Consider the following 20,879-nt stretch of genomic DNA (forward strand, 5'->3'; position numbering starts at 1 on the left):
CCCAGTTTCTACTTATACCGCCTGCGTCCTCTCCCTGGGGTCTAGTGGAATAACAATGATGAATGGATCCAATGCACCTAGACAAGGCCAGATGCTCCATCTACTAAAGTAGACCCACTGCAAACCGCTCTACTGTGGGTCTACTCCACTACACAGGATTATATCACACGTAACAGTGTACGCTTCCACTGCTCCTGGACTCATTACTACTATACTATAAAATACCTGGTGTGAAGGTTGAACAGAGATTGGGAATAAAAGGAGGTTCAGAGATCCAGGGATTTACCAAACGTGAAACAAAGACGACATCCTTGCAGGTACAGGATACTTTACTGAGTATTAGTGCCCAGTTACTGGAAGTTGCACCAAGCTTTGAAAACTATACTACTGTATCAATAACCTATTATCACCTTAGGATAGCCTACTTCGGACTGTATCCGATTCTAATATTCTAATTCTAATATTTTTCTCTCTCTTATACACACACACACACACACACACACACACACACACACACACACACACACACACACACACACACACACACACACACGTTGTGTTCTGTAACCATGGTAACAGTCATGCAAACAGCCAGCCAGCCAGACAGCCATGCAGTGAACATGCCAACACAGACGGCTGATTAACATACACTCCTCCCACTGTCGCCAACAACCATCCCCACCATTGCTTCACCTCATCTCAATGGACCATATACATAAAGATGGCAGCCTGCTGAGTGGATAGCATTATCCTTCCCATGGTACACGGTGTCTAAACGCCAACATTAGTCTTGCCAGTTTGTAATGACATGAAAACAGGAGGCTTCCATCCACAACATGAAGCTAACTCTTTCACCAATCGCCAGTGTCACTCATTAGCAGCCACAGTGTTTTTTAGAACAGAGCAGACCAACAGAACAGAGGCTGGTTACTTGGCAAAGTGGTTAGAGCACTGATTGTATAATATATCAGGATCACAATCCTGATCTCAATTGCTTCAAGTCTGCAACCTGTCTCCTCCCCTTCAAGACTGAGGTGGATTTATTCATGACATCAATAAGCTTCCACATGGACTCACCTAGTCACTCTATTTTATGGGTGGAGGAGGCATTCCTGATATTTTGTGTGTGAAGTGACAGGCATACCAGACACAGACTTGATATACCAGCGTTTAGCCGAGAGCAAGTGTTGATTTCAAGCCCTGCTGCCATCTTTTTTACGACTGGTCCGTTGTTGGCGTCGTGCCATGCTGCGCGGACGCTGCCAAGGTAATGCCAGCGTGTTTAAGGGCCAAAGTCTTCCGCTGTAAAGACCACAACGCGGCCGTGCCAAGGCCAAGCATGCACGTATTTCAGCTGTGGTCAATTCACTTTCAACTCAGGGAGTGGACTTTGATTACAGTTCAAAATATGAAAAACCTGTCAAACATGTCGCCTTTATTCAATTTTTTAGACGGCTGAGTTTTAGCTCAGTTACTAATTTGCCAATGCTTTTGCTTGAGATCTCTCTGGCCTATAGCTGATCTCTCTCTCTCACACATACACTCTACATGCACACACTCCCCTGTCATTTGGTTAGTGGATATATAAGTTATTAGGAGAAGTAGTAGCAGTTCTTGTTGTTGTTGTAGTAATGCTGGTAGTATTCTAACTTTCTGACAAAACTTGAAGGTGAATTGACTCCAACCGTGGGACATGATTATGTACAACATGTTGTACCTAGTTGATGTGTGTAGTTGTGGGAATTGCGTGTTGTCAGTGGAACAGACTATGCATACTAATTCACCCCCCCATGCAAAATCCTCTCTCTGCCATGACATGCACAGCGTCTCAGAGCTTTGAAATGGGAAGACATGAAAAGTAAAAAAAACTGAAAAGTATATTAAGGCTGAGGGAGAAGATGACACCAGACTTGAAAAAAAAATGAAAAGAGCTTATTCCAAAATGTACCACACATACGAGCAAATGCACACACACACACACACACACACACACCAAAAGGAGTGCCCCTCTCAGTCTATTTCAGTATAAGCAGATAGCCAGAGGGGAAGAGGGAGGGTTTGTTCATTAGCCATAATTAATATTCCTCTCTGCAGAGCTGCATCTCCACTCTGCAACTAATTACCTCCAATATGATAACACTGAGATAACATTACAACAATCTACTCACATTGTAGGCAACAACAGAACTGCGTAATTACAAGGGACACATGGGCAATTGAGTTTCAATGGGCTTGTTGTTATCCCATTTAAAAAATACTTCAATAGATGTAATCTGGGAAACAACTTGAGAAAATGAGCTATCTGGAGTCAATAGGATTGCAACAATCTCCTGTTGTCAAGAAGCATTCATATTCACGCATTGATTATGCAAAAGCACCATTCTGCATCTGACAACTGGTTGAAAATGATGTCTGTACTGATGCACTGCCTGTTTTTTATCTTGAGCTGCAGTGAGGCAAATCCTACGCAACATTTGCTGATATAGCAATGAAGTATTAAATCTCAAACCTTTAGAGTGTCAGTGAATCCATTTAGGACTCTCTAATTTCTGCCTCGTAGAGTGAAAACATGTGGGTAGTACACTGATCAGTCTAACAGTTGTCATTCATATTGTATACACCTCGCTCACTCCGGGAAGAGGAAAGCAAGGTGAAAAGCATGCGGTTTGTCATGGGACAGTCATTTTCTCTGCACTGTTTAATGCAAACCAACCACACACAGCAAGGATGTGGCCAGTATGTGTGCCTAAACTTATTATTACTTCCTTGCCCCACTCTCTTCAGTTAACACTCTCTTCAGTTAAAAACCCCAGTTTGCACAGTTCAGAGGAAATGAGCTTTATTCAAGAGCAGCAGTCTTGTACATGGAGGATGCTGAAAGGATGCTGGAGAGCAATAAGAGCAACTCACATCCTGCTCTGAAACGCCATGGTTGACTAAAATAATACTGAGGGTATACATACACACACACACACACACACACACACCGAACAAAAAGAGAACTGGGGTGAAGAACAAGAAGGAAGTAAACAAGATAGAAAGACAAGAAGTAAAATAAGACTGAAAGGCCATGATTGGTGGATGAGGATGACCAGACCGACCGGAGACAGAGGGAATTGTGGGAAATCTCTTACCAGGCTTTTGTACCCCCTGAGCCTCCTGCTCTCCATTCTCCAATGCAGCACCCGCGTCTGAACACACACACACACGCACAAAAAACAAGTAAACACATTACTATCCTTCCAACTGCTAATGGCTTGATGGGATAGAAAAATCAAACTGTATTATATTGATTTATACAGCGGAAATATGACAGACGGCGCCTATTACCGTTTGGTTGAAATGAAATGGAATTCACTGACCCCGGCTTTTCAGTATATTTAAAGGGCAGCATGCTAGAGCTGTTGTAGGAATGTGTGCGTGCCCTCAGCGTTGTCTGCTGTCCCCTTGCTTAACCCCCCCCCTTTGCCAGTTAATACCAGTATATGCCAGTATGGGTCAGTCTGGGGCAGGCAGAGGGCAACAGACATGACAGGACGGCAGATATTGGGTGCTGTCGCTCCAGGATGCCGAAGGAGGCCGCATTGCGTGACTCCAATCAGCCAACTGCTGAATCACTGCACTTTATTTAGCCAATACACACTAGTAGTACACACACACACACACACACAAGTAGGCATGCAACACATAAACAACATAGAAAGGAACACAGCCACACACCCTGCTGTAGACAGACACACACACACACATTCACTGACATGCACACAAGCACAATCCGCAAGACCAAGGATCTGCTGCAGTCAGTACACACACACACACATACACACACACACATACACACAAAGCCGCAAGACCAAGGCCCTCCTGCAGTCAGTACATGTGTACACATAGACACATAATCAACATGAACACACACACACACACATATGCCTGTGCACACTAGCACACACACACACACACACACACACACACACACACACACACACACACAAAGTATGACTCATTCATGTCCACACAGATAAACAGCAACCCAGGACACAAACACCAAGGATCAAAAACAAGAACGCAGGACACTCATCACAGACACATCAGGCATCATCACAAACACATCGGGAGCACGCAATTGTGCATCAGGGCTACAAAAACACACAAAAAAAACAAAACAAACTGAGCTTCCTCCGTGTACTGCGGCTGCTGACAGAGGACAATAACTTGCAGACTGCCTCGCCCTGCTGGCTGGCGCTCGGCGTGTCAGCATGTCAGCGTTTGTCCGAATACACACTGTGCCACAGTTGATCACTAGCAACGCCACCCACGGGCCGTCCTGCAGCCGGCTGTCACTGACGACTGCCCACACACAGTCTGACTGTCTGGCCAAAGTGTCTGGGCAACGGATAAAAGGCCTGAGAGCTGAGTCACCCTGCGATTCACTGTCACTTCACTTTATCCAGCGATTTGCTCAGCTGTTTATTTATATTTGTGAATCTATTTATGTATCCATCTACATCTCTAACTACCTATCTGTGTATCTTTGGATCTATCTACCTATCTATCTACCCCTGATCTTTAGTTCAATCAATCTAGGACAAATAATGTCTTCCTGATTAGAAAAAATGCTTTCATTAAAAAAAGGTTTTTACATCTAATATATAAATAAACAAATGAGAATGTGAGTGTACAAAACATATGCCATATGGTGGACGCATTTAACCGAAATGCCAAGGGAACCATGCATGCATTTATTTTTAGTATGGTTGGCCCCAGTGGGAATTGAACCCCTAACCTGTTGGTGTTAGGTCCACGTTCTACCCATTCAGCAACACAGGAGCAGTTTCCTCATTAGTATGCTAATTGAAAGTTGGAGGTCCAGCCTGCCACACCACTAAACACAGCACCCAGGGCCTGAGAGCCGACTGGAGTGACACTTTGACAGATTTGGAGTGACAACCAGTGTCCTGTACCAGGCTGGGGAACCACAGCGACCTAACGCAGCAGCAGATCCAAAATGGCAGCCTGCATATTGCATCGCACCGCAGAGTTACATGGAGGAGGTTTCTGAGCAAAATACCACATGTATAAAGATGGAGACATCCTGGTGTGACGTCTTCATCCATCAAATGTTAGTCACCAACACAGCAGGTAGGTTAGGGTGTCGGACATTTTGTTATACTGGTTCCAATCAGTGTAACAGTGGCTGAGCCAGTGGGTATATGGTTGAGGTATAAGATGTGTATACTGTGACTTTACTATCTATCTCTACGACTATATATTTCAATGGAAATTAGACTTATAGGTGAGCATCCTCTAAATACTCAGTACAAATGCACAACTACACTACTGGTTCCAATACAACAAATTCAATACTAAAAACACCATATTTTTTTATTCTTTCCTTTGTTGAGTGAGAGCATATTTCATTCAGAAGCAGAGTAAATTATTCTGTATATGCCGTTTTTTCAAAACAGAATCAGCCCCCACAATTGGTATGGCACCAGCGGTTGTTTGTGTTTCATACCCAGCTCTAACAGTGGATGTCAAGAATCCACCAATACAGGCTTGGCAGTGTTTCCCAAAATAAAAGCACAAGAAATGTGACTCCTTCTTCACTCTCTTCGCCTTCATGTGGTCCCCGCTGCACAATGGCGAGTGTAAGGCGATATGACATGTGCTTACTATGTGAACCACAGCTGATGACACATCTCCAAATTCAAAACGGCACCAGGGTTCACAGCCAGGCTTATGGAGCCACAGACACCAGAGGTTTTTTCTGTTGTTTGTTTGTTTTTAATCTTTATTTGACCAGGCAAGTTGACCAAGGACACATTCTTATTTACATGAATGGCCTGGGAGTGTAGTGCCAAGGGCCGGGTTACACACATACACTTAGACATCGGAGCCAAACCTTGGCCACTGAGCAACTCCACTGGAGCAGGTGGGACCTAAGTACCTTGCTCAAAGGCACTCTGACAGTAGTTGCTCAGAGCGGAGACAGCTCCCCAAATTTTACCAGCCAGCTGGGAAATTCAAAAGCAGTGACCGTGATTCTTCTAATCTTCAGGCTACTATCGCCCCTGCAGCTGAATGGCACCCCGGCAGATCCAAAATGGCAGCCAGTGTCCAGCGGTGCCTGATGTTATCAGTCAGTAATGGGCAGCTGCTGTTCGTGTTGCATAACACAGCTTCTCATCCCATTCAGGAGTCATTACGTAGATGGAATCAGACGCCGAGGCGCAGTGGGAAACGTAATGTCTTTCAGGGAAATCCATGGCAGAGGACTGACTGAGATTACCTGCTGCTGAAAAGCACGATCAATAGTGGAATTAACTCTGGGATGGGTTACACAGGAGAACATATGGAGTTTCTTTAATCCCAAGGCTAATTTCATTGGAACATGCATGATCCTATCATATCAAACCAAGGGTTGGAGTTGAATGAGACCCTGAAATAATAAGCCTGCATGTAAGTATTACAGTCAGAACCAGGTTTATTATAATTGTTTTCAGTGTGGGTTTGGTAGGTTTTCTTTTTGTTTTTTTTGTTTTTTTACAAATTAATTTTTATTTAGTTTCAGTTCAGTGGGAGGGGTGGTATTTTTTAAAGGTGTAATGATAATTCAGAACAGGTATTTCATATGTTTGCAACAGGCATTAGATAATACTAACAATAAATAATGAATTCTTTTCAAAAGCATTTTAAAAACCTTTCTTTTTTTCAATAAGCATTGAGTAAAAATTGCCAAAACTTCTTTGCCAGTCTCATTTTACAATGGGCATAAACAAAAATAAATTTCACATATATTTTTATTTCACAGATTAGTTTTTGTCTTTTGTCTAACTATTTTATTTATTTAACTATAATTACCTTGGTGGTGAATAGGACTTCCTTCCTTCCACACACAAGCACAGGCACAGGCGCGCGCACACACACACATACAGTACAAACACACGCACACACACACACACACACAGTACAAACACTTACTCCCTCCCATTCTCTCATTTTAGGTTACGATCCCATTAAACATGTAATTTAAGTAAAAAAAAAAAATCATATAAATTGATGTTCTTTATCTCCACTCGTTTTTTCTTTCCTCACTTTTTCATCCACCGCCAAGCCAGGAGAAAAGAAGGAAAGGCAGGCAGGAAGTTGTTGATGGGATTACAGAGTCCAGAAAGGTCAAGCTCATTACCTTGGCTGATCCTGGACAAGACCTGTCTCTTACTCCATTTCTCTTTCCGCCGTTTTCCCTGCTTCTTTCACTATTTTTCATCTGCCTCCCTCTGTCTCTCCCTTCTCTCTTTATCCCTCGCTTTTTCTCATCCTCTCCTCTCTCTATTTCACTGGGACTACATAGCACACGCTCCCTTAAATCTGCCATCCCATTCTCACCTGTCCTGGTGTCATTGTTATATATATAGGAACAGAAGTAGAGGACATGACCGGACAGGAGAAGACAGAAGCCATATAAGGAGACTCCCCACTAACGCCAGTGTTAAAATTCTTATCTTCTTTCTCTTCCCGCTGAAGCTGCCATAACTTGTCCTGTATTCTGACAATAAATACAGCTTTTTGCTGTCCTCTGTTACATATTCTGTCGTTATTTTTGAGAAACAAATGCAAATCCACTCGTCTTAAACCGCTATAATGCTAACGCCTTAAATCGCTATAATGCTAAGTAGCTAACTGCAGCTGACAAAAGCTGGTCGCATATTGTGAGTAAGTATATATACAGCATATATATTTATAAGTATATATTTTCTCACACTGTTTTTGGGGACTTTTGTCATATCTATAGTGCAGAAAGTTTCACAGCAACTCTTTGACATTTTCACAGCTGGACTCACCAAATGTTACTGGATGCTAACATTAGCTTGTTAGCTAGTGTTTTGTCTTTTTGACGTCTCGACTAGCCTACGCAAAGTAACTCCTGGCTACTTTTTTATGGTTGTCTGTCTTTTATAAATGTCTGACAACAGAAACAGAAGATGTCGATGACAACACTTGTATTATGCAATATGTTTGACTGAAATTCAAAATAAGTGTTGACAGTCTGAGTGAGAGGGGACAGAAAGTGGGCTTCTTAACATTATTAGTGATAGTGAGAATCCTTCCCTTTGCTTTTGGGTTGGAACTCTGTTTCTGTCTATCCAGCAAAAGGAAAATAGTCCATGTAGTCCCCAATGCATCTTAATACACGCAGTCATGATGACTCATTTCTACATGACTACCACCATACTCCCCTACACGTCCTTCTCACCTGCTCTGGTGTCGTCGTTGTCCAGCAGGGGGATGAAGTCCGTCTTGCCCACCGTCTCCCCAATCTGGTCGTCGAAGGCCTCGGCCTCCAGCTGAGCCACGAAGTCCCTCTCCACCAGGCTCTCCGGGCCCGGCTGGGGAACGCTGTCCGTCAGCGCGTCGCTCAGACTCAGGTCTAACTCCGCCATGGCTGCACAGAGACAGAGGAATAAACAATTAAGGCAACAGGAAACATGACGCCACCCCGCGAATGGTGCAGACCCCCATTGAGTCATAACATAACAAATCGGTCATGTCGTGGGTGTTTATTGTGTGGGACAGGAATAACTGGATGGATATACAATTTCACATTTGTCTGGTTATTATTTTTTTATTTTGACCTAGAGTTGTAGCGCCCCTCTTGGGCCAGTCAGTGTCATTTTCTAATGGTGTCTGAGATATTGCATGTGATGTACAGACTGTTGCACAGATTTTGAAACCCTTTCAAAACCCACAGGATGAACTCATAAATGCATAGTCGTCATGCTACAAATGAGGGTGTTTGAGTAGTGATGAGAGATTTTCACCAGACCGTGGCAAAGAGGAAGAGATGGAAGAGAGACGAAAGTGAAGAGAGGTGGGGTGAGTTGGTGAGGAGGAGCAGAGAGAAGGGAGGGGGGTGGAGATGAAGAGGGAGGGGGTGAGAGAGGCGGAAATGGAGAGAGGAAACGGGGCAAAAGAAGAGAGAAAGTGAAATCACCGTCAAGCCAAGTGCCACGCAATGGCACCCCAAAATAAAGAGCTGTTAATGTTACAGCCTGTTGCATCAGTGTGCCCAGGCTGCCTTAAAAAAGCAACTCTATCACATACGGCAGGGAATTGTCGCTGCACTGCTCTCTATGGGTTGAAACTTTTAAGCATGTTCCACCTCTGGCCACTCCTCCACTAGTGACGCCAAAGCAGGTGTTTTGCGTTTGACAGCTGATGTAAAACACCTGCTGTTGTTGCAATGTGACAACAAATTTCTTCCTTATGTTATTTAGTGTTGATTTGCTCTTTAAATCTACTAACCAGCATGGTAAACGAAACAACTGAATTCATTTGCTTTTGATGAACATAAAGGTTCAAATCTAAACTGATCTGAACTGAACTGAGCCAGAGGTTTGTCTCCAGAGGATGAAAACAAGCCACTGGGGCAGCATAGTGGGTAAGGAAACTATCCTGCAAGCATCCACCCTGCTGAAGTGTCCTTGAGCAAGACACTGAATCCCTACCAGCTCCAGTAGTGCTGCTCTGTAGCTGAGCCTGACCTCTGACCTCCCTGCAGGGGGGAAGAAAAGAGAGAGTTTTGCTACAGGGATTAATACAGTATCACATCATTCTTATTATTGTTGCCACTTTATGCCACAAGGAGGCACCGTTTCAGCTAGGCTTGTGCTACATGAGAGAAATGGATGATTTGGAACAACTCAGTGACATGCACTGCTCCCAAACCTGGACTCACACACACACACACACACACACACACACACACTTACACATGCACAGTCATCAGCTCAGCTGGGAGGTTGGCTGACCAATGGCCACCAGGGGAATTTGCCGAGTCATGTTGTGTCATCTTCCGACCATAATGCCAGATTATCTTCCCTGCCAGCAGCCAGCCTTTCTCTGCTCAGACAATCTATCTGTTTATCTGTCTCATCTCCATCTTTCCAGTTCTCCTTCCATTTTCTACAGTACATAGCACTTTGCCCTTCCGTTCTTTTCTTTGAAACTTTTCTTTCTTATACTCATCTCTTTCCTTTCCCCTCATTTCCTTAGCTTTCCTTTCCTCCTTTTTCCCTTTCCTTTCCCTCTGCTCACCGTTCCTTACCTTCCTATTCTCTCCTCTTGTTTCCTCTACTTTCTTTAGGATTAGGCCAGCATAGAATCAAGCCTGGGATTAGGAATACAGCCAACACACACACACACACACACACACACACACACACACACACACGCACACGCACACAAGTGTACAGACACGATATAGCATAGCCTCTCTGTAGTTTGTATTGGCTGCCGCTGCACATACATTCACATTTCAGGCATTTAGCAGACGCTCGCATCTAGAGCAGCTTACAATGAGTAAGCAGATAGAGATTCAGGGTTTTGCTCAAGGACATTTCAAGAGGACACACTGGCTGTTACGAAGATGGAACTTGAGACTTTCTAGTTATGAAACAGTCTCTCTAATCGCTAGGCTGCCCTGCCAACCACATATACACTCAAATCCAGACATAACGGTATCCTTCTTTCTCCTACTGCAGCCAACAATATATCACTGGACCTTAACCTAAGCACACTTAGCACCACCTTATACATTACCAGCACGATGACAAACTTCTGCACTCAGATCCTATAGGAGGAGGTTTGATTTTAAGTTTGAGTATTGAATTTCAAATAAGGAAATGTAAATTAAAAAATCATACGTTAAGTTTTAAAAATAGAGCTCGCTCAAGAGGATAACAGTGACCCCAACTGAGACACACCTAAGCCTAAGCCTAATGGGCTTTACCCTCTCTCACTCTACTGTAGTTACCAATATACTGTATGTGGACTAACCGTGGTCTAACTGAAACTGAGTTTAAAACAGGGGACAGCCTGGTTCTAGTTCTTTGGTCACACATCATCTTCCTCAAATAGAGGCAGTGACACAGCAAATACAACTCCATAGCCCCACCTGCTGGACTATCCATTCACTGACTATAAGTAGGTGGTAGATGATGGAGAGGGAAGGTAGCTCATTCCCAGAGTCCTCCAACTTTTCATCTGCACAAAAATCCACTTCTGGAGGCTGGTAAGTCACCTGGACAGACGGTCAGCCAGTTTGTCAGTCAATCAGTTAGTCAGTAAATCAGTCAGTTGATCGGACATTTCAGTCAGCCAGGCAGTCAGTCAGTCAGTCAGTTAATCAGCCAGGCAGTAAATCAGTCAGCCAGCCAGTTAGGTAGGCAACATTTAACAGACTACTAACAAATTTAATTAGGTCTAGACTCTATACAACAAACCTGTAAGCAGGCCTAGTGAGTCAGCTTAGTGAACATGATGCCTATAAGTCGTTGAAGCGGTATAAAACAGCAGACAGCTCGGTGAGAAGGAATATAAATAAAGTATAAGGAGGCGTACTCATTACATGCCTGTTTGCCAGTGTATCAGCAGTGTAAATGAGCCCCCAGTGTAGAGACCTGGGTGTGGCACAGGAAGACTACTGCCTACCGCCTCCACCACAAAGCCATGTTGGTAAGAAACACTGCCCCAGTTTCCATATTTAAACCGACATCTGTGTGTGCATGTGTGTATGTGTGTGTGTGCAGTGTATGCCATCTATGCCAACTGCTAGCAGAGTGATCCATGCCACCCTGTCTACCAACTTGATTTCATTTGACACAGGTCGAGTCCTAGCACAGACATTTTAATACAAAACTTCCAGAGATTATCTTGGTTTCTCCCTGGTCTCTTACACTATGGATCGTGGGTCTATTTCTAGCGGGTCCCCGCATGACCACAAGAGCACCAGTACCTTTTCATTAGCCTGGGTCCGAGAGTTCACTTTTTACTCTATTTGGGGCCCGGGCTGAAACTCTACAAGGTTTTCCGACCGAAAAGAGGTGCCGTAGTACGAGCCCAGCTTATGGATACAGCTTTGGTGTGGCCACTCGGAAATAATCTTGATTCAACAAAGGAAGGAAATCCAGGCAAAAGGCAGTTTCTATTGTGCTGTCTGCCCAACAAATGTTCTATTGTGTGTGTGTGTGTGTGTCTATCTGCCTGGCTTAGCCAGAGTTTACATGTGCGTTTGTGTGTGTGCATGCCTGCGTGTCTATGTGTGGGGTTATGGATGGGTGGGTGTGTGTCCTCTGGCTGCCAAAAAAGCAGTGGTGAAGGTTAAGCCTCTTTTTTAATCTGCTTCCTCACACCGCTATTGTATGTAAACAGCTATGCAGAGAACATGCACACACACTGATGAGGAGCTCCTAGTACCCTGGCACCTCACTTTAAGGTACATGCATGAGACTTCAGGCCCACTAGTCATTTCTTTATGTACCGTTTTATTGATATTTGTGCAGCTAATGATCTATGAAGTAATTCTGGAGGCACGAATAATGAATTTCCAATGTGATGACATCATTGTCTAGACTTTTTTTTATTAGTTCCATTGAGCACTCAATTGATGAAGTTTAAAAAAAAAAAGCCATACTTGTCATTTGAGCTATAATCCACATGGCAGCCTGTTGTACAGCAGAAAACTGACTATTAGAGTGAATTTTATGTAGGCTATCTATGTGTCAACAGGAAGAGAAGCACAGATGTTGCACATGCAGTGCTAGTATAGATCTAAGTGGTGTGTGTGGGTGTGTGTGTGTGTGTGTGTGTGTGTGTGTGTGTGTGTGTGTGTGTGTGTGGGGGGGCTTCTATAAGCTTAACCTTGGCAGGACACCAGCACGGTTCCTATAGCGGTTGTCAGAGTGATGCGATTACGTAACACATGAGAACTAATCCCAAAAATCACTCCACATGTTCATTCTAACTCTTCTCTGCCCCTTTAATATATTGCGAGGGATATATATATATATAGCCTATATATATTGCAGGGAATCAGTGTCTTGCTCAAAGACCCTTCAGCAGGGTGGATGCTTCCTGACATGGGTAACTGAATCCAGGACCTCTGGTAGAACGGCGGTCCTCCTACTCACCATGCTCTCCTGCTACCGTTTCTGGTTCTTTACTGGGAAAGGACTGGTTTTAATATGAGAAAAACAATCTAAACTCTGCATGACCTGCATCTGATCCCAACTTCCTTGGTTAAATATGGAAAAGCAATCACATCTGGGTCACACTGGGTTAAAGATAAGACTCTGCGTAAATCATTAATCCTTAATCATTTCACAGCTCAACCCCAAAAATCCCAAAGAAAACACATTTTACAGCTTGGTTGTGATGAGCTAACCGGTGTGGCAGGCGGGGGGGGGGTTTGCCTTAAGGTCAAAGAGGCCGACCAGCGACGAGAAGACCCCTGGTTTGACTCCCAGCAGCCACAGGAGGGTGCATTCCAGCTGCGAGTTTGAAACCGGAGACCGGCCAGCTGCCGGTGCATGTAGCATACTTTGAACTGTGCCGCTGAGCAAGGCACTGAAGCCAAAACTGCTCCGGGGGACTATAATTACCTCAGAGGGACATGTGAAAAGACAAATGCCATTTCCCTCGCCTAACGCGGCTAATAAAGTAATAGAAACGTGAGAGGGTTTCGCCTGCATCACAAAGAGTGTGAGATCATCTCCCTTAAGAGCGAAGCGGTCGCTGTCGTACCCAAAATGATAAGCTGATGCTGCGGGGGGGCGCTGTGACGGAGGACTCTGCTGCTGGGACCACAAGACTTTAACCAATACAGACAGCGTGAGCTCAAAATATGCAATTTCAATGTCAATATTTGCCTGCCTCCAGTTACACTGACTCTATTACTTTAAGGGTTTGGGCAGCGTGTGTCCTGGGCCGACTACAACGGTCCACTGTCCAAGGACAATGTGGCTGTAAAACAACTGTAGGGCAGTTTAATATCCCTACATTACCTCTACATGGACCTATTATTATGAGAGGTCACATGGACACAGTGCTGAGGAATATGCTGACCTTACTGGCGTCTGGAGAGGCGTGACGTCAGTGATGGTGAGTGGGATCCTTTTGGCAGAAAGTGGGATTTCAAAAATGAACAAGGGAGGGAGATGTATATGGTGGAACTAAAGTTTCATGTGTCCTAGCTTAGTAGAGAATAGAATAGAATGAAACAGAACAGAACAGAACTTGATATTTGGTTTCCTACTCACTCAGTATTCTTTTACTACAAATAAATGCCCATGGGAAACTTCTGAGATTACAGTAGATCCTTTCTGAAAAGCTGCAAGCACAACAACAAAATGTAAAGTATCCAAACTCCAAACTATCCGCAACGAGCTAATGTAATAAAACAAATCAAGTCTAGCCTATTTCAGGCAAATTACTGTTATTATTTCTGCCTATTTCTGCCTGCGTTTGGAGGGATTTGGGGGCAAAAGAGAACAAAGACATTTCTACTGGAGATAGGAGCTTTGTCTCCGGCTGTGACCCTGAAAGAATTTGTGACGCACCCACACATAGCTGTCAGTGGAAATGAAAGAAAAAACCCAAAACAACAGTTTCTTTTCTTACAAGTCTTGACAGCTCTTCCACGGTGAATAATTATTAGATCAAAAAAATAAAGAACATTAATGTGTGTCAGACAGAGCGGTTCAGTGGATTTACTGCACAGACATACTGCACAGAAGCTTAGCGCTCTTTTAACATAGGCCAAGACAAATAGATGCCAATGTTTCAAGCTGATTATGATGCTGCCAATGAAGTCAATGATTAATTGGACATATACTTGCATTGTGCAACTGGTCCCTCACACTCACTCACTATAATAAGCTCATACCAATGGGGGTTTCCACACTATCTATTATCTATTCACAACATTGTCTGTTCCTCTTCACTATGTAATATCGAGTAAAGTCATACAAAGCTCCCCTCACCAGCAAAAAAGACATTCACTGTTTAATAGTTCACTTGAGAAGACTTGGGTATGTTATTTTTCCCCATTGGACACAGATGGTATTATGATTACTGTGTAATATGTAATAAAGCAGACGCCCCCCTAAAAATGATCTGGAAAAACAACGTCCTCAGTGGCCCGGGCTGCTAGCCACTGGGTGGAAAGCTGACCTCTGATGTCACCTTCTAGGAGAGGTGGGACACTTCCTCCATCTGCCCGTGCTACTCAGTTACCACGTGTGTGTGTATGTGTGTGTGTGTGTGTGAGAGAGAGTGAGAGAAAGAGAGAGAGAAAAAGAGCTGGCGTGCACTGCCAGAGTCAAGTTATGGCTCTCAGTCTGTCGCCCTGTGGTCGCTGCTACAGGCTTCTCTTCTCACTTTCACTTCAGCTAGACAGATCAGGCCACTCGTGTCTGTGTGCTTGTGTGTGTCATTGTATTTGTCTGGCTTTATATTAACAAGGTTGGATACAACCACAGTGACATATTACAATTATTACAAGCATTTTCCTGCTGGATTGTAGCAGAGAATTTAGGTAATATTAGCTAACTTCCACTACCTGTATTTGAAGCAGGTTGGTTTATATATAGGCTATATGGGATTAGGAGACTTTGCTTAGGAGACTTTGGCATTAATAGGAACTGCAACTACCAGCAAGCTTCCCCAAACAACATGCTAACTTGCGGTAGGTGTGTGTGTCAATTTGTGTGTCTACATTGTCTCCTATACGTATGTCTATTTGCAGTGGTTCGCCATAATATCAATACAGACCAACCTCCAAGAGATTTCCTAAATTAGCACAATAACATAGGCTGCATAATTAATCGTGTACAAATGCATACTCTGATTTTAGTTTCGAGTAAAAATCGTAATCACAAAATTTACTAATAACTAAATAATCTGGATTATCTTGCGTCATCGTTTAATTTGTCTATTTTGTAATCCTACTAATTTGAGTGCGCAACAGTTAATGTGAACTGAATGTGCAAATGTATTTCATTTTGTATGTGTGTGTTTATTAGAGGACGTGCATGCCCCGTCTGTCTCTGTGCAGGCGCGTGTGTGTGTGTGTGTTTGTGTTTGAGGCCCTCTGTAGCGTTTCCCCTTTTTTCCTGCACCCACACTTCTGTTTTTGTTCCAGCTGATCTGCAGAGACAGCTGACAAGGGCCTTTTACCCCTCGCTCTGTTTCACACACACACACACACACACACACACACACACACACACACACAGGACCTGTTCATACACAACCTGATGGATTCAATTACAAACCGGTGCCTTTTTCTCCGACAGTTAGAAGGAGCGCCGCCCTAAGACTAAACTCATTAAAAGTACATTACCTATTCACACTGGATTCTCTGCCATTACTCTGGCGTTAACACAAAGCACCTCCTTTACATCCTGGTTTCTTAAAATAGCCACTCATGTTCGGCTGGCACTAAACATGAGTGTACACATGGCAGAAGAAGCAAAACATTAAGTTTTACTGAGTGTGGGTGTCAAGGCAAGAGACTACATTTCTCTTTAATAGGTGTGTTATGTTGCAAACAGCAGTGGAGTGATGATAGGCTAAATAGAAAAAAGCTAACAAATTTTTATGTTGAAAGTGTCGAATGTCTATCATTTTTATGAGTATGTGTAGGCTATATTTGAGCACATGTTAGACTATGAGAATATGAGCCTCTGCCTGTCCCCAGAGGGGTTGGACCATGCCTTTCATACCGGGGATTCCCCTGTTGAACCGTCCTCTAATACTAGAGGACTCATTCAGATCCTCTGTCACACACAGCCACCCAGGACACAACCTCCACTCCACCTAGCATAGCCTAGCCTAGCCTAGCCAAGCTAACTGTGGCACATGCACCCAGCAGCACCCACCTCTGAGATTAGAGAAAATCAAGTGTACAAAGTGTACAGTGTTTCTCTTCCTCTTTCTAAATTAGGTTGACCTGAGTTAAGTTTCACTATATTAAGTAGGGGAAACACAGAATGTTGAAATGTAGCCTAGCATAACATTCCCAAACATTTTCATATCAAAGACCCTCAAATAGAGCCACAATAGACTACAGACCCCAATTTGATTGGATTTTGTGCTAAGGAAACCCCATATGAGAAGATTTTTGTTGTTAGATATGACTTGGTGTAATGCTAAACAGTCCTCCTCATGCATTGTCTCACTGTGCTAACTTCTAGTGAGTGAAATAGTGAAATGATCGTGTTTGTCACTTTGTTCTGGACCTCTGAAGTAGGGCTGGACGATAATTCAATATTATCGTTTATCGTCTTTCAGTGGGATTATATTGTGATGATATGGTGATTTTGGCATATCGAGACGCACAATTCTGCTGTCTGAACTGATGAGAACAAGCTAATTTTATTTAGAAATTCAGACAAAATGAAGTATGGAAGGAATATTATGTGAAAATTTAACGTGATTTCGCTTATGTGAGCCATATTGTCATATATATCGATATCGAAAAAAATCTTTATGATTATCGTGATATTGATTTCAACCATATCGTCCAGCCCTACTCTGAAGGACCCCTGCTGGTCCCCGGGCCACAGTTTGGCAACCACTGCTCTAGTATATCTTGGAATAGCCCAGCATAACTTAGCATAACACAGCATATAGTAACTACCTTACTTAGGATATAACTATCTTATCGTTGTGTAGCATATCTTAGAATAGCCCGGCATGGCCTGGCTTCTCTGCTGGTACAGATTCAGTTACAGCGCACTCTATACCTCCAGGTCAAACCCTGTCTTATTCATCAATACTTATACAGACAGGGGGATCTACTTCAAAAGGCTGACAGTGTGTGTGTGTGTGTGTGTGTGTGTGTGTAAGTGTAATGAGACTCTTCCTAGAACTACCCTGAACACACACACACACACACACACACACACTACAAACCCATTAGTTTACAGGAAAGCAGAAGGGGGGCAGGGATGCGAGAGACAGTTAAATGATACCTGTTCACACACTGTAAATCACAACACCAAGCATGCTCACAGTGCTCCTCCCCTTCTTCTGTAAGGCATGTTAAGGTTTCAAAATCACAACAAATTCTACACTCCTTATTTCCTCTGTAAACTGTAAGAGAATTATTGGGTTACGTACCACCGGTAAGTAGACGTAGTCAAAAAAGCAAAATATCCATGCAGCAACTGATAATGTAATAACTGACACATAATGTAATAACTGCTCAAAATAGTATAAAATGTGTCTCTACATGGCTTGAAAATGCAATAAAACCTGTTATTGTGGTAAATTGCCAGATAACTTCTTCAGACTGATATTGTAATGATTAAACAAAGTGTACACCACTTATAATCCAATAATGAATATGTCATTACATTATCAAGCAATTTATTACATTAACAGGTGTTATTACATTTTTAACTGTTTAGAAAGACACGTCTTTACATTATCTGGCAGTTCTTATTACATTATCAGTTACTACAATCTTTAACATGATTTAGGAGACATTCTAATGGCAAAAATTTGAACAAATTTTTCATGATGATATGCACTATCTTGCAATAGTCAGTGAGTAGATTCAGTGTGTGTGTGTGTGTGTGTGTGTGTGTGTGTGTGTGTGTGTGTGTGTGTGTGTGTGTGTGTACTGAGGTCTGCAGTGTCCTAGGGTCCAGCTGCCATCGCACTAATCTGAGTGAGATGCTATCTCTAACATTCCTAGCAGGCCATTCAATCTATTTCACCAAGCCACACAATCACAGCACTATGTCAATACGCCCTGACACACACGTACACACACACACACACACACACACACACACACACACACAGAATGTAATTCAAAAATTAAATGAATTTTGCAATTGGAGGGATCAACAATAAATGTGTTGGGGTTTTGACCCAGATGAAAGCTGTTGGTTTCCGATGAAAGCTGTTTCAGATCTACTTTAGACCCAGTGGTTCTTACACTATGGGTCGAGGCCCTAAAATGCCCGGGTCCTAGAGTGACAGTAATTTGGGTCCTGGGATGAGCACATTTGCAATCAGGTTTCTAAAATGCAACTTTTTAAGAGATTGCTGATGCCAGTTGGAAAAAAACACACTAAGACCAATTTCACCTCCAGAAATGAGCCTGGAGAGACAGTAAGAAACAGTAAAGCATGCATCTGCACAACCAGGGGGATTTCTCACTATAAATTAGCATTGCACTGAGAAAGTGTCATTTTTAAGGCTTCTGAAACCATAATTCAGACCCTGCCGTGTAGACTACACAATTATGACAAACAGAACGTGTTTGGTCGGAGCTGGATACTGTAGTGAGCTCACACCTAAGCCTACAGCAAAGCCACAACCTGTGTTGTGTCACTGTTGACTAAGAGCTGTAAAACTTACAAGACAAAATGCGGTTCTGCTTCGACCAAGTCAAACATGCTGCAAACAAGAACTAGGTTGATGGCAAATCATGATAAAATGGTGTTCATCTATTATGAATAGTTTTATTCCAAAATGTTATATATCCATTTTGGAGTCAATATTTCAAACAGACTGTCAATAAAAACAGAAATGTTCTGTGAGTATAAAGAGATTACCAGAATTTATATTTATATACCTACATTTATAAATTGATTGCTGACATTAAAGTCACTTGAAGTCACTTATGTACTCTGACAAACACAAACACACACACACACAGACATAATGTGGTTCAGTCAGTATTGTTTAACTCAACTGATAGTAGCAGGTAATTGGTGAAATACTAAATGATCACACATTAAAAGAAAAAAAAACGTTGGGTGAAGCCTGCACCTCTGCCAACACACACCTCTCGTTTCACCTTTCAACTCTTCAGCTGCGGTAATTAGTGAGAAACCACATATTGACATGAGCACAAGAAACTCTCACACACACATACAGTTTTGTTTATGTAAGACGCTGGTGGTATGTCCTCCATCAGGCTCTGCGACTACTAGCCCAGGGTGAGGCGACACTGATGACTAGTCAGAGGGAGAGAGAGAGAGAGAGAGAGAGAGAGAGAGAGAGAGGGAGAGAGAGAGAGGGGGGGAGAGAGAGAGAGAGAGAGAGAGAGAGAGAGAGACCCTGCAGCCTCTGGTTTGTCAGTCTGAGTTGAGAGAAGCTCTCTGAGGAATGTAGGGAGTTGCCTCCAAAGCCCCAGGGAGGTAGGGGGGGTGTATGTGTGTGTGTGTGTGTGTGTTTGTTATAATTAGTCTCAGGAGGGATACCAGTGTACAGGTGCAGTGCAGTGATCCCCCGCTCCCTTGCTTATCCCTTGCATATTACGTCCAAGTGCTGGTTAAGTATGTATGCATGTGTGTGTGTGTGTGTGTGTGTGTCTACAGCCACTATTGTTAATGTTCAACGGGTGCGGTTGCAGGGCTGGGAACTTCAAATAAAGTCAGGTCCCGCCCCCTCCACTGTGAGCTGCCACCTAACCCGAGGCAGATGAGCTCTGATTGACAGCCCTCTCCTCCTAGGCTGCAATCACACCTACAGTTTGTTTTCTTTGCTCCAAATCAGAGTGGGAATGTTTACTTTGTTGCATTTTTGTATTTGATTCATTCAAGTTCACACTGCAAGTACAAGTGAACCAAGGCTTGTTAAATCACATGGACTTGCACATGGACATTTTCCCTGTAACTTAAGCTAAGCATGATGGACTTGTCTGCACTCTTTGCCGTTAACTGACCTTCTCTGCTGTTCATACCAGTTAAGAGCACATGAAGAAATAACTGAACATGAGCATCAGTCCAGGTGCGGTTTGCCCTCAGGTCATTTTGTTACACTAGGCTTTCCAAGCATGAGGAGCTGCTGGCTATCAGATGTCAACACCTGTCTCGCTAGAGCCATAAAACCATACTGAACAACGGTCACACAACGAACAACATGGACTGGAAGAGGACAGAGTGCATTTTCAGGCATCTTGGTGCAGTTATTTGGTTCAAATGGTGTTTTCACCTGGCCAAACCGACTGAACTGCTCCACAGTTAGACTGAACCGCTCCAAACATGCTTGATGTGAACGCACCCGTATTCACTCAG

General features: G+C 43.3%; 1 protein-coding gene across 2 annotated transcripts in view; it reads right to left on the reverse strand.

Annotated features, from left to right (window-relative positions):
* The window catches only part of LOC139651440 (microtubule-associated protein 4), a 113,587-nt gene that overhangs the window by 78,210 nt on the left and 14,498 nt on the right, over positions 1-20,879 (reverse strand). For both annotated transcript variants that reach the window (XM_071528352.1, XM_071528351.1), the window contains exons 2-3: positions 8,258-8,446; positions 3,135-3,191 (exon numbers count right to left, since the gene is read on the reverse strand). In XM_071528352.1, the coding sequence (XP_071384453.1) occupies positions 3,135-3,191; positions 8,258-8,444 (244 nt within the window). In that variant the 5' untranslated portion in view covers positions 8,445-8,446. The remainder of the gene's footprint in view (positions 1-3,134; positions 3,192-8,257; positions 8,447-20,879) is intronic.

This window comes from Centroberyx affinis, unplaced genomic scaffold (assembly GCF_046629955.1).
Source record: "Centroberyx affinis isolate AG114_WGS23_722 - 3 ecotype Tasmania unplaced genomic scaffold, CSIRO-AGI_Caff_v1 ptg001667l_1, whole genome shotgun sequence".
NCBI classification, from domain to species: domain Eukaryota; kingdom Metazoa; phylum Chordata; class Actinopteri; order Beryciformes; family Berycidae; genus Centroberyx; species Centroberyx affinis.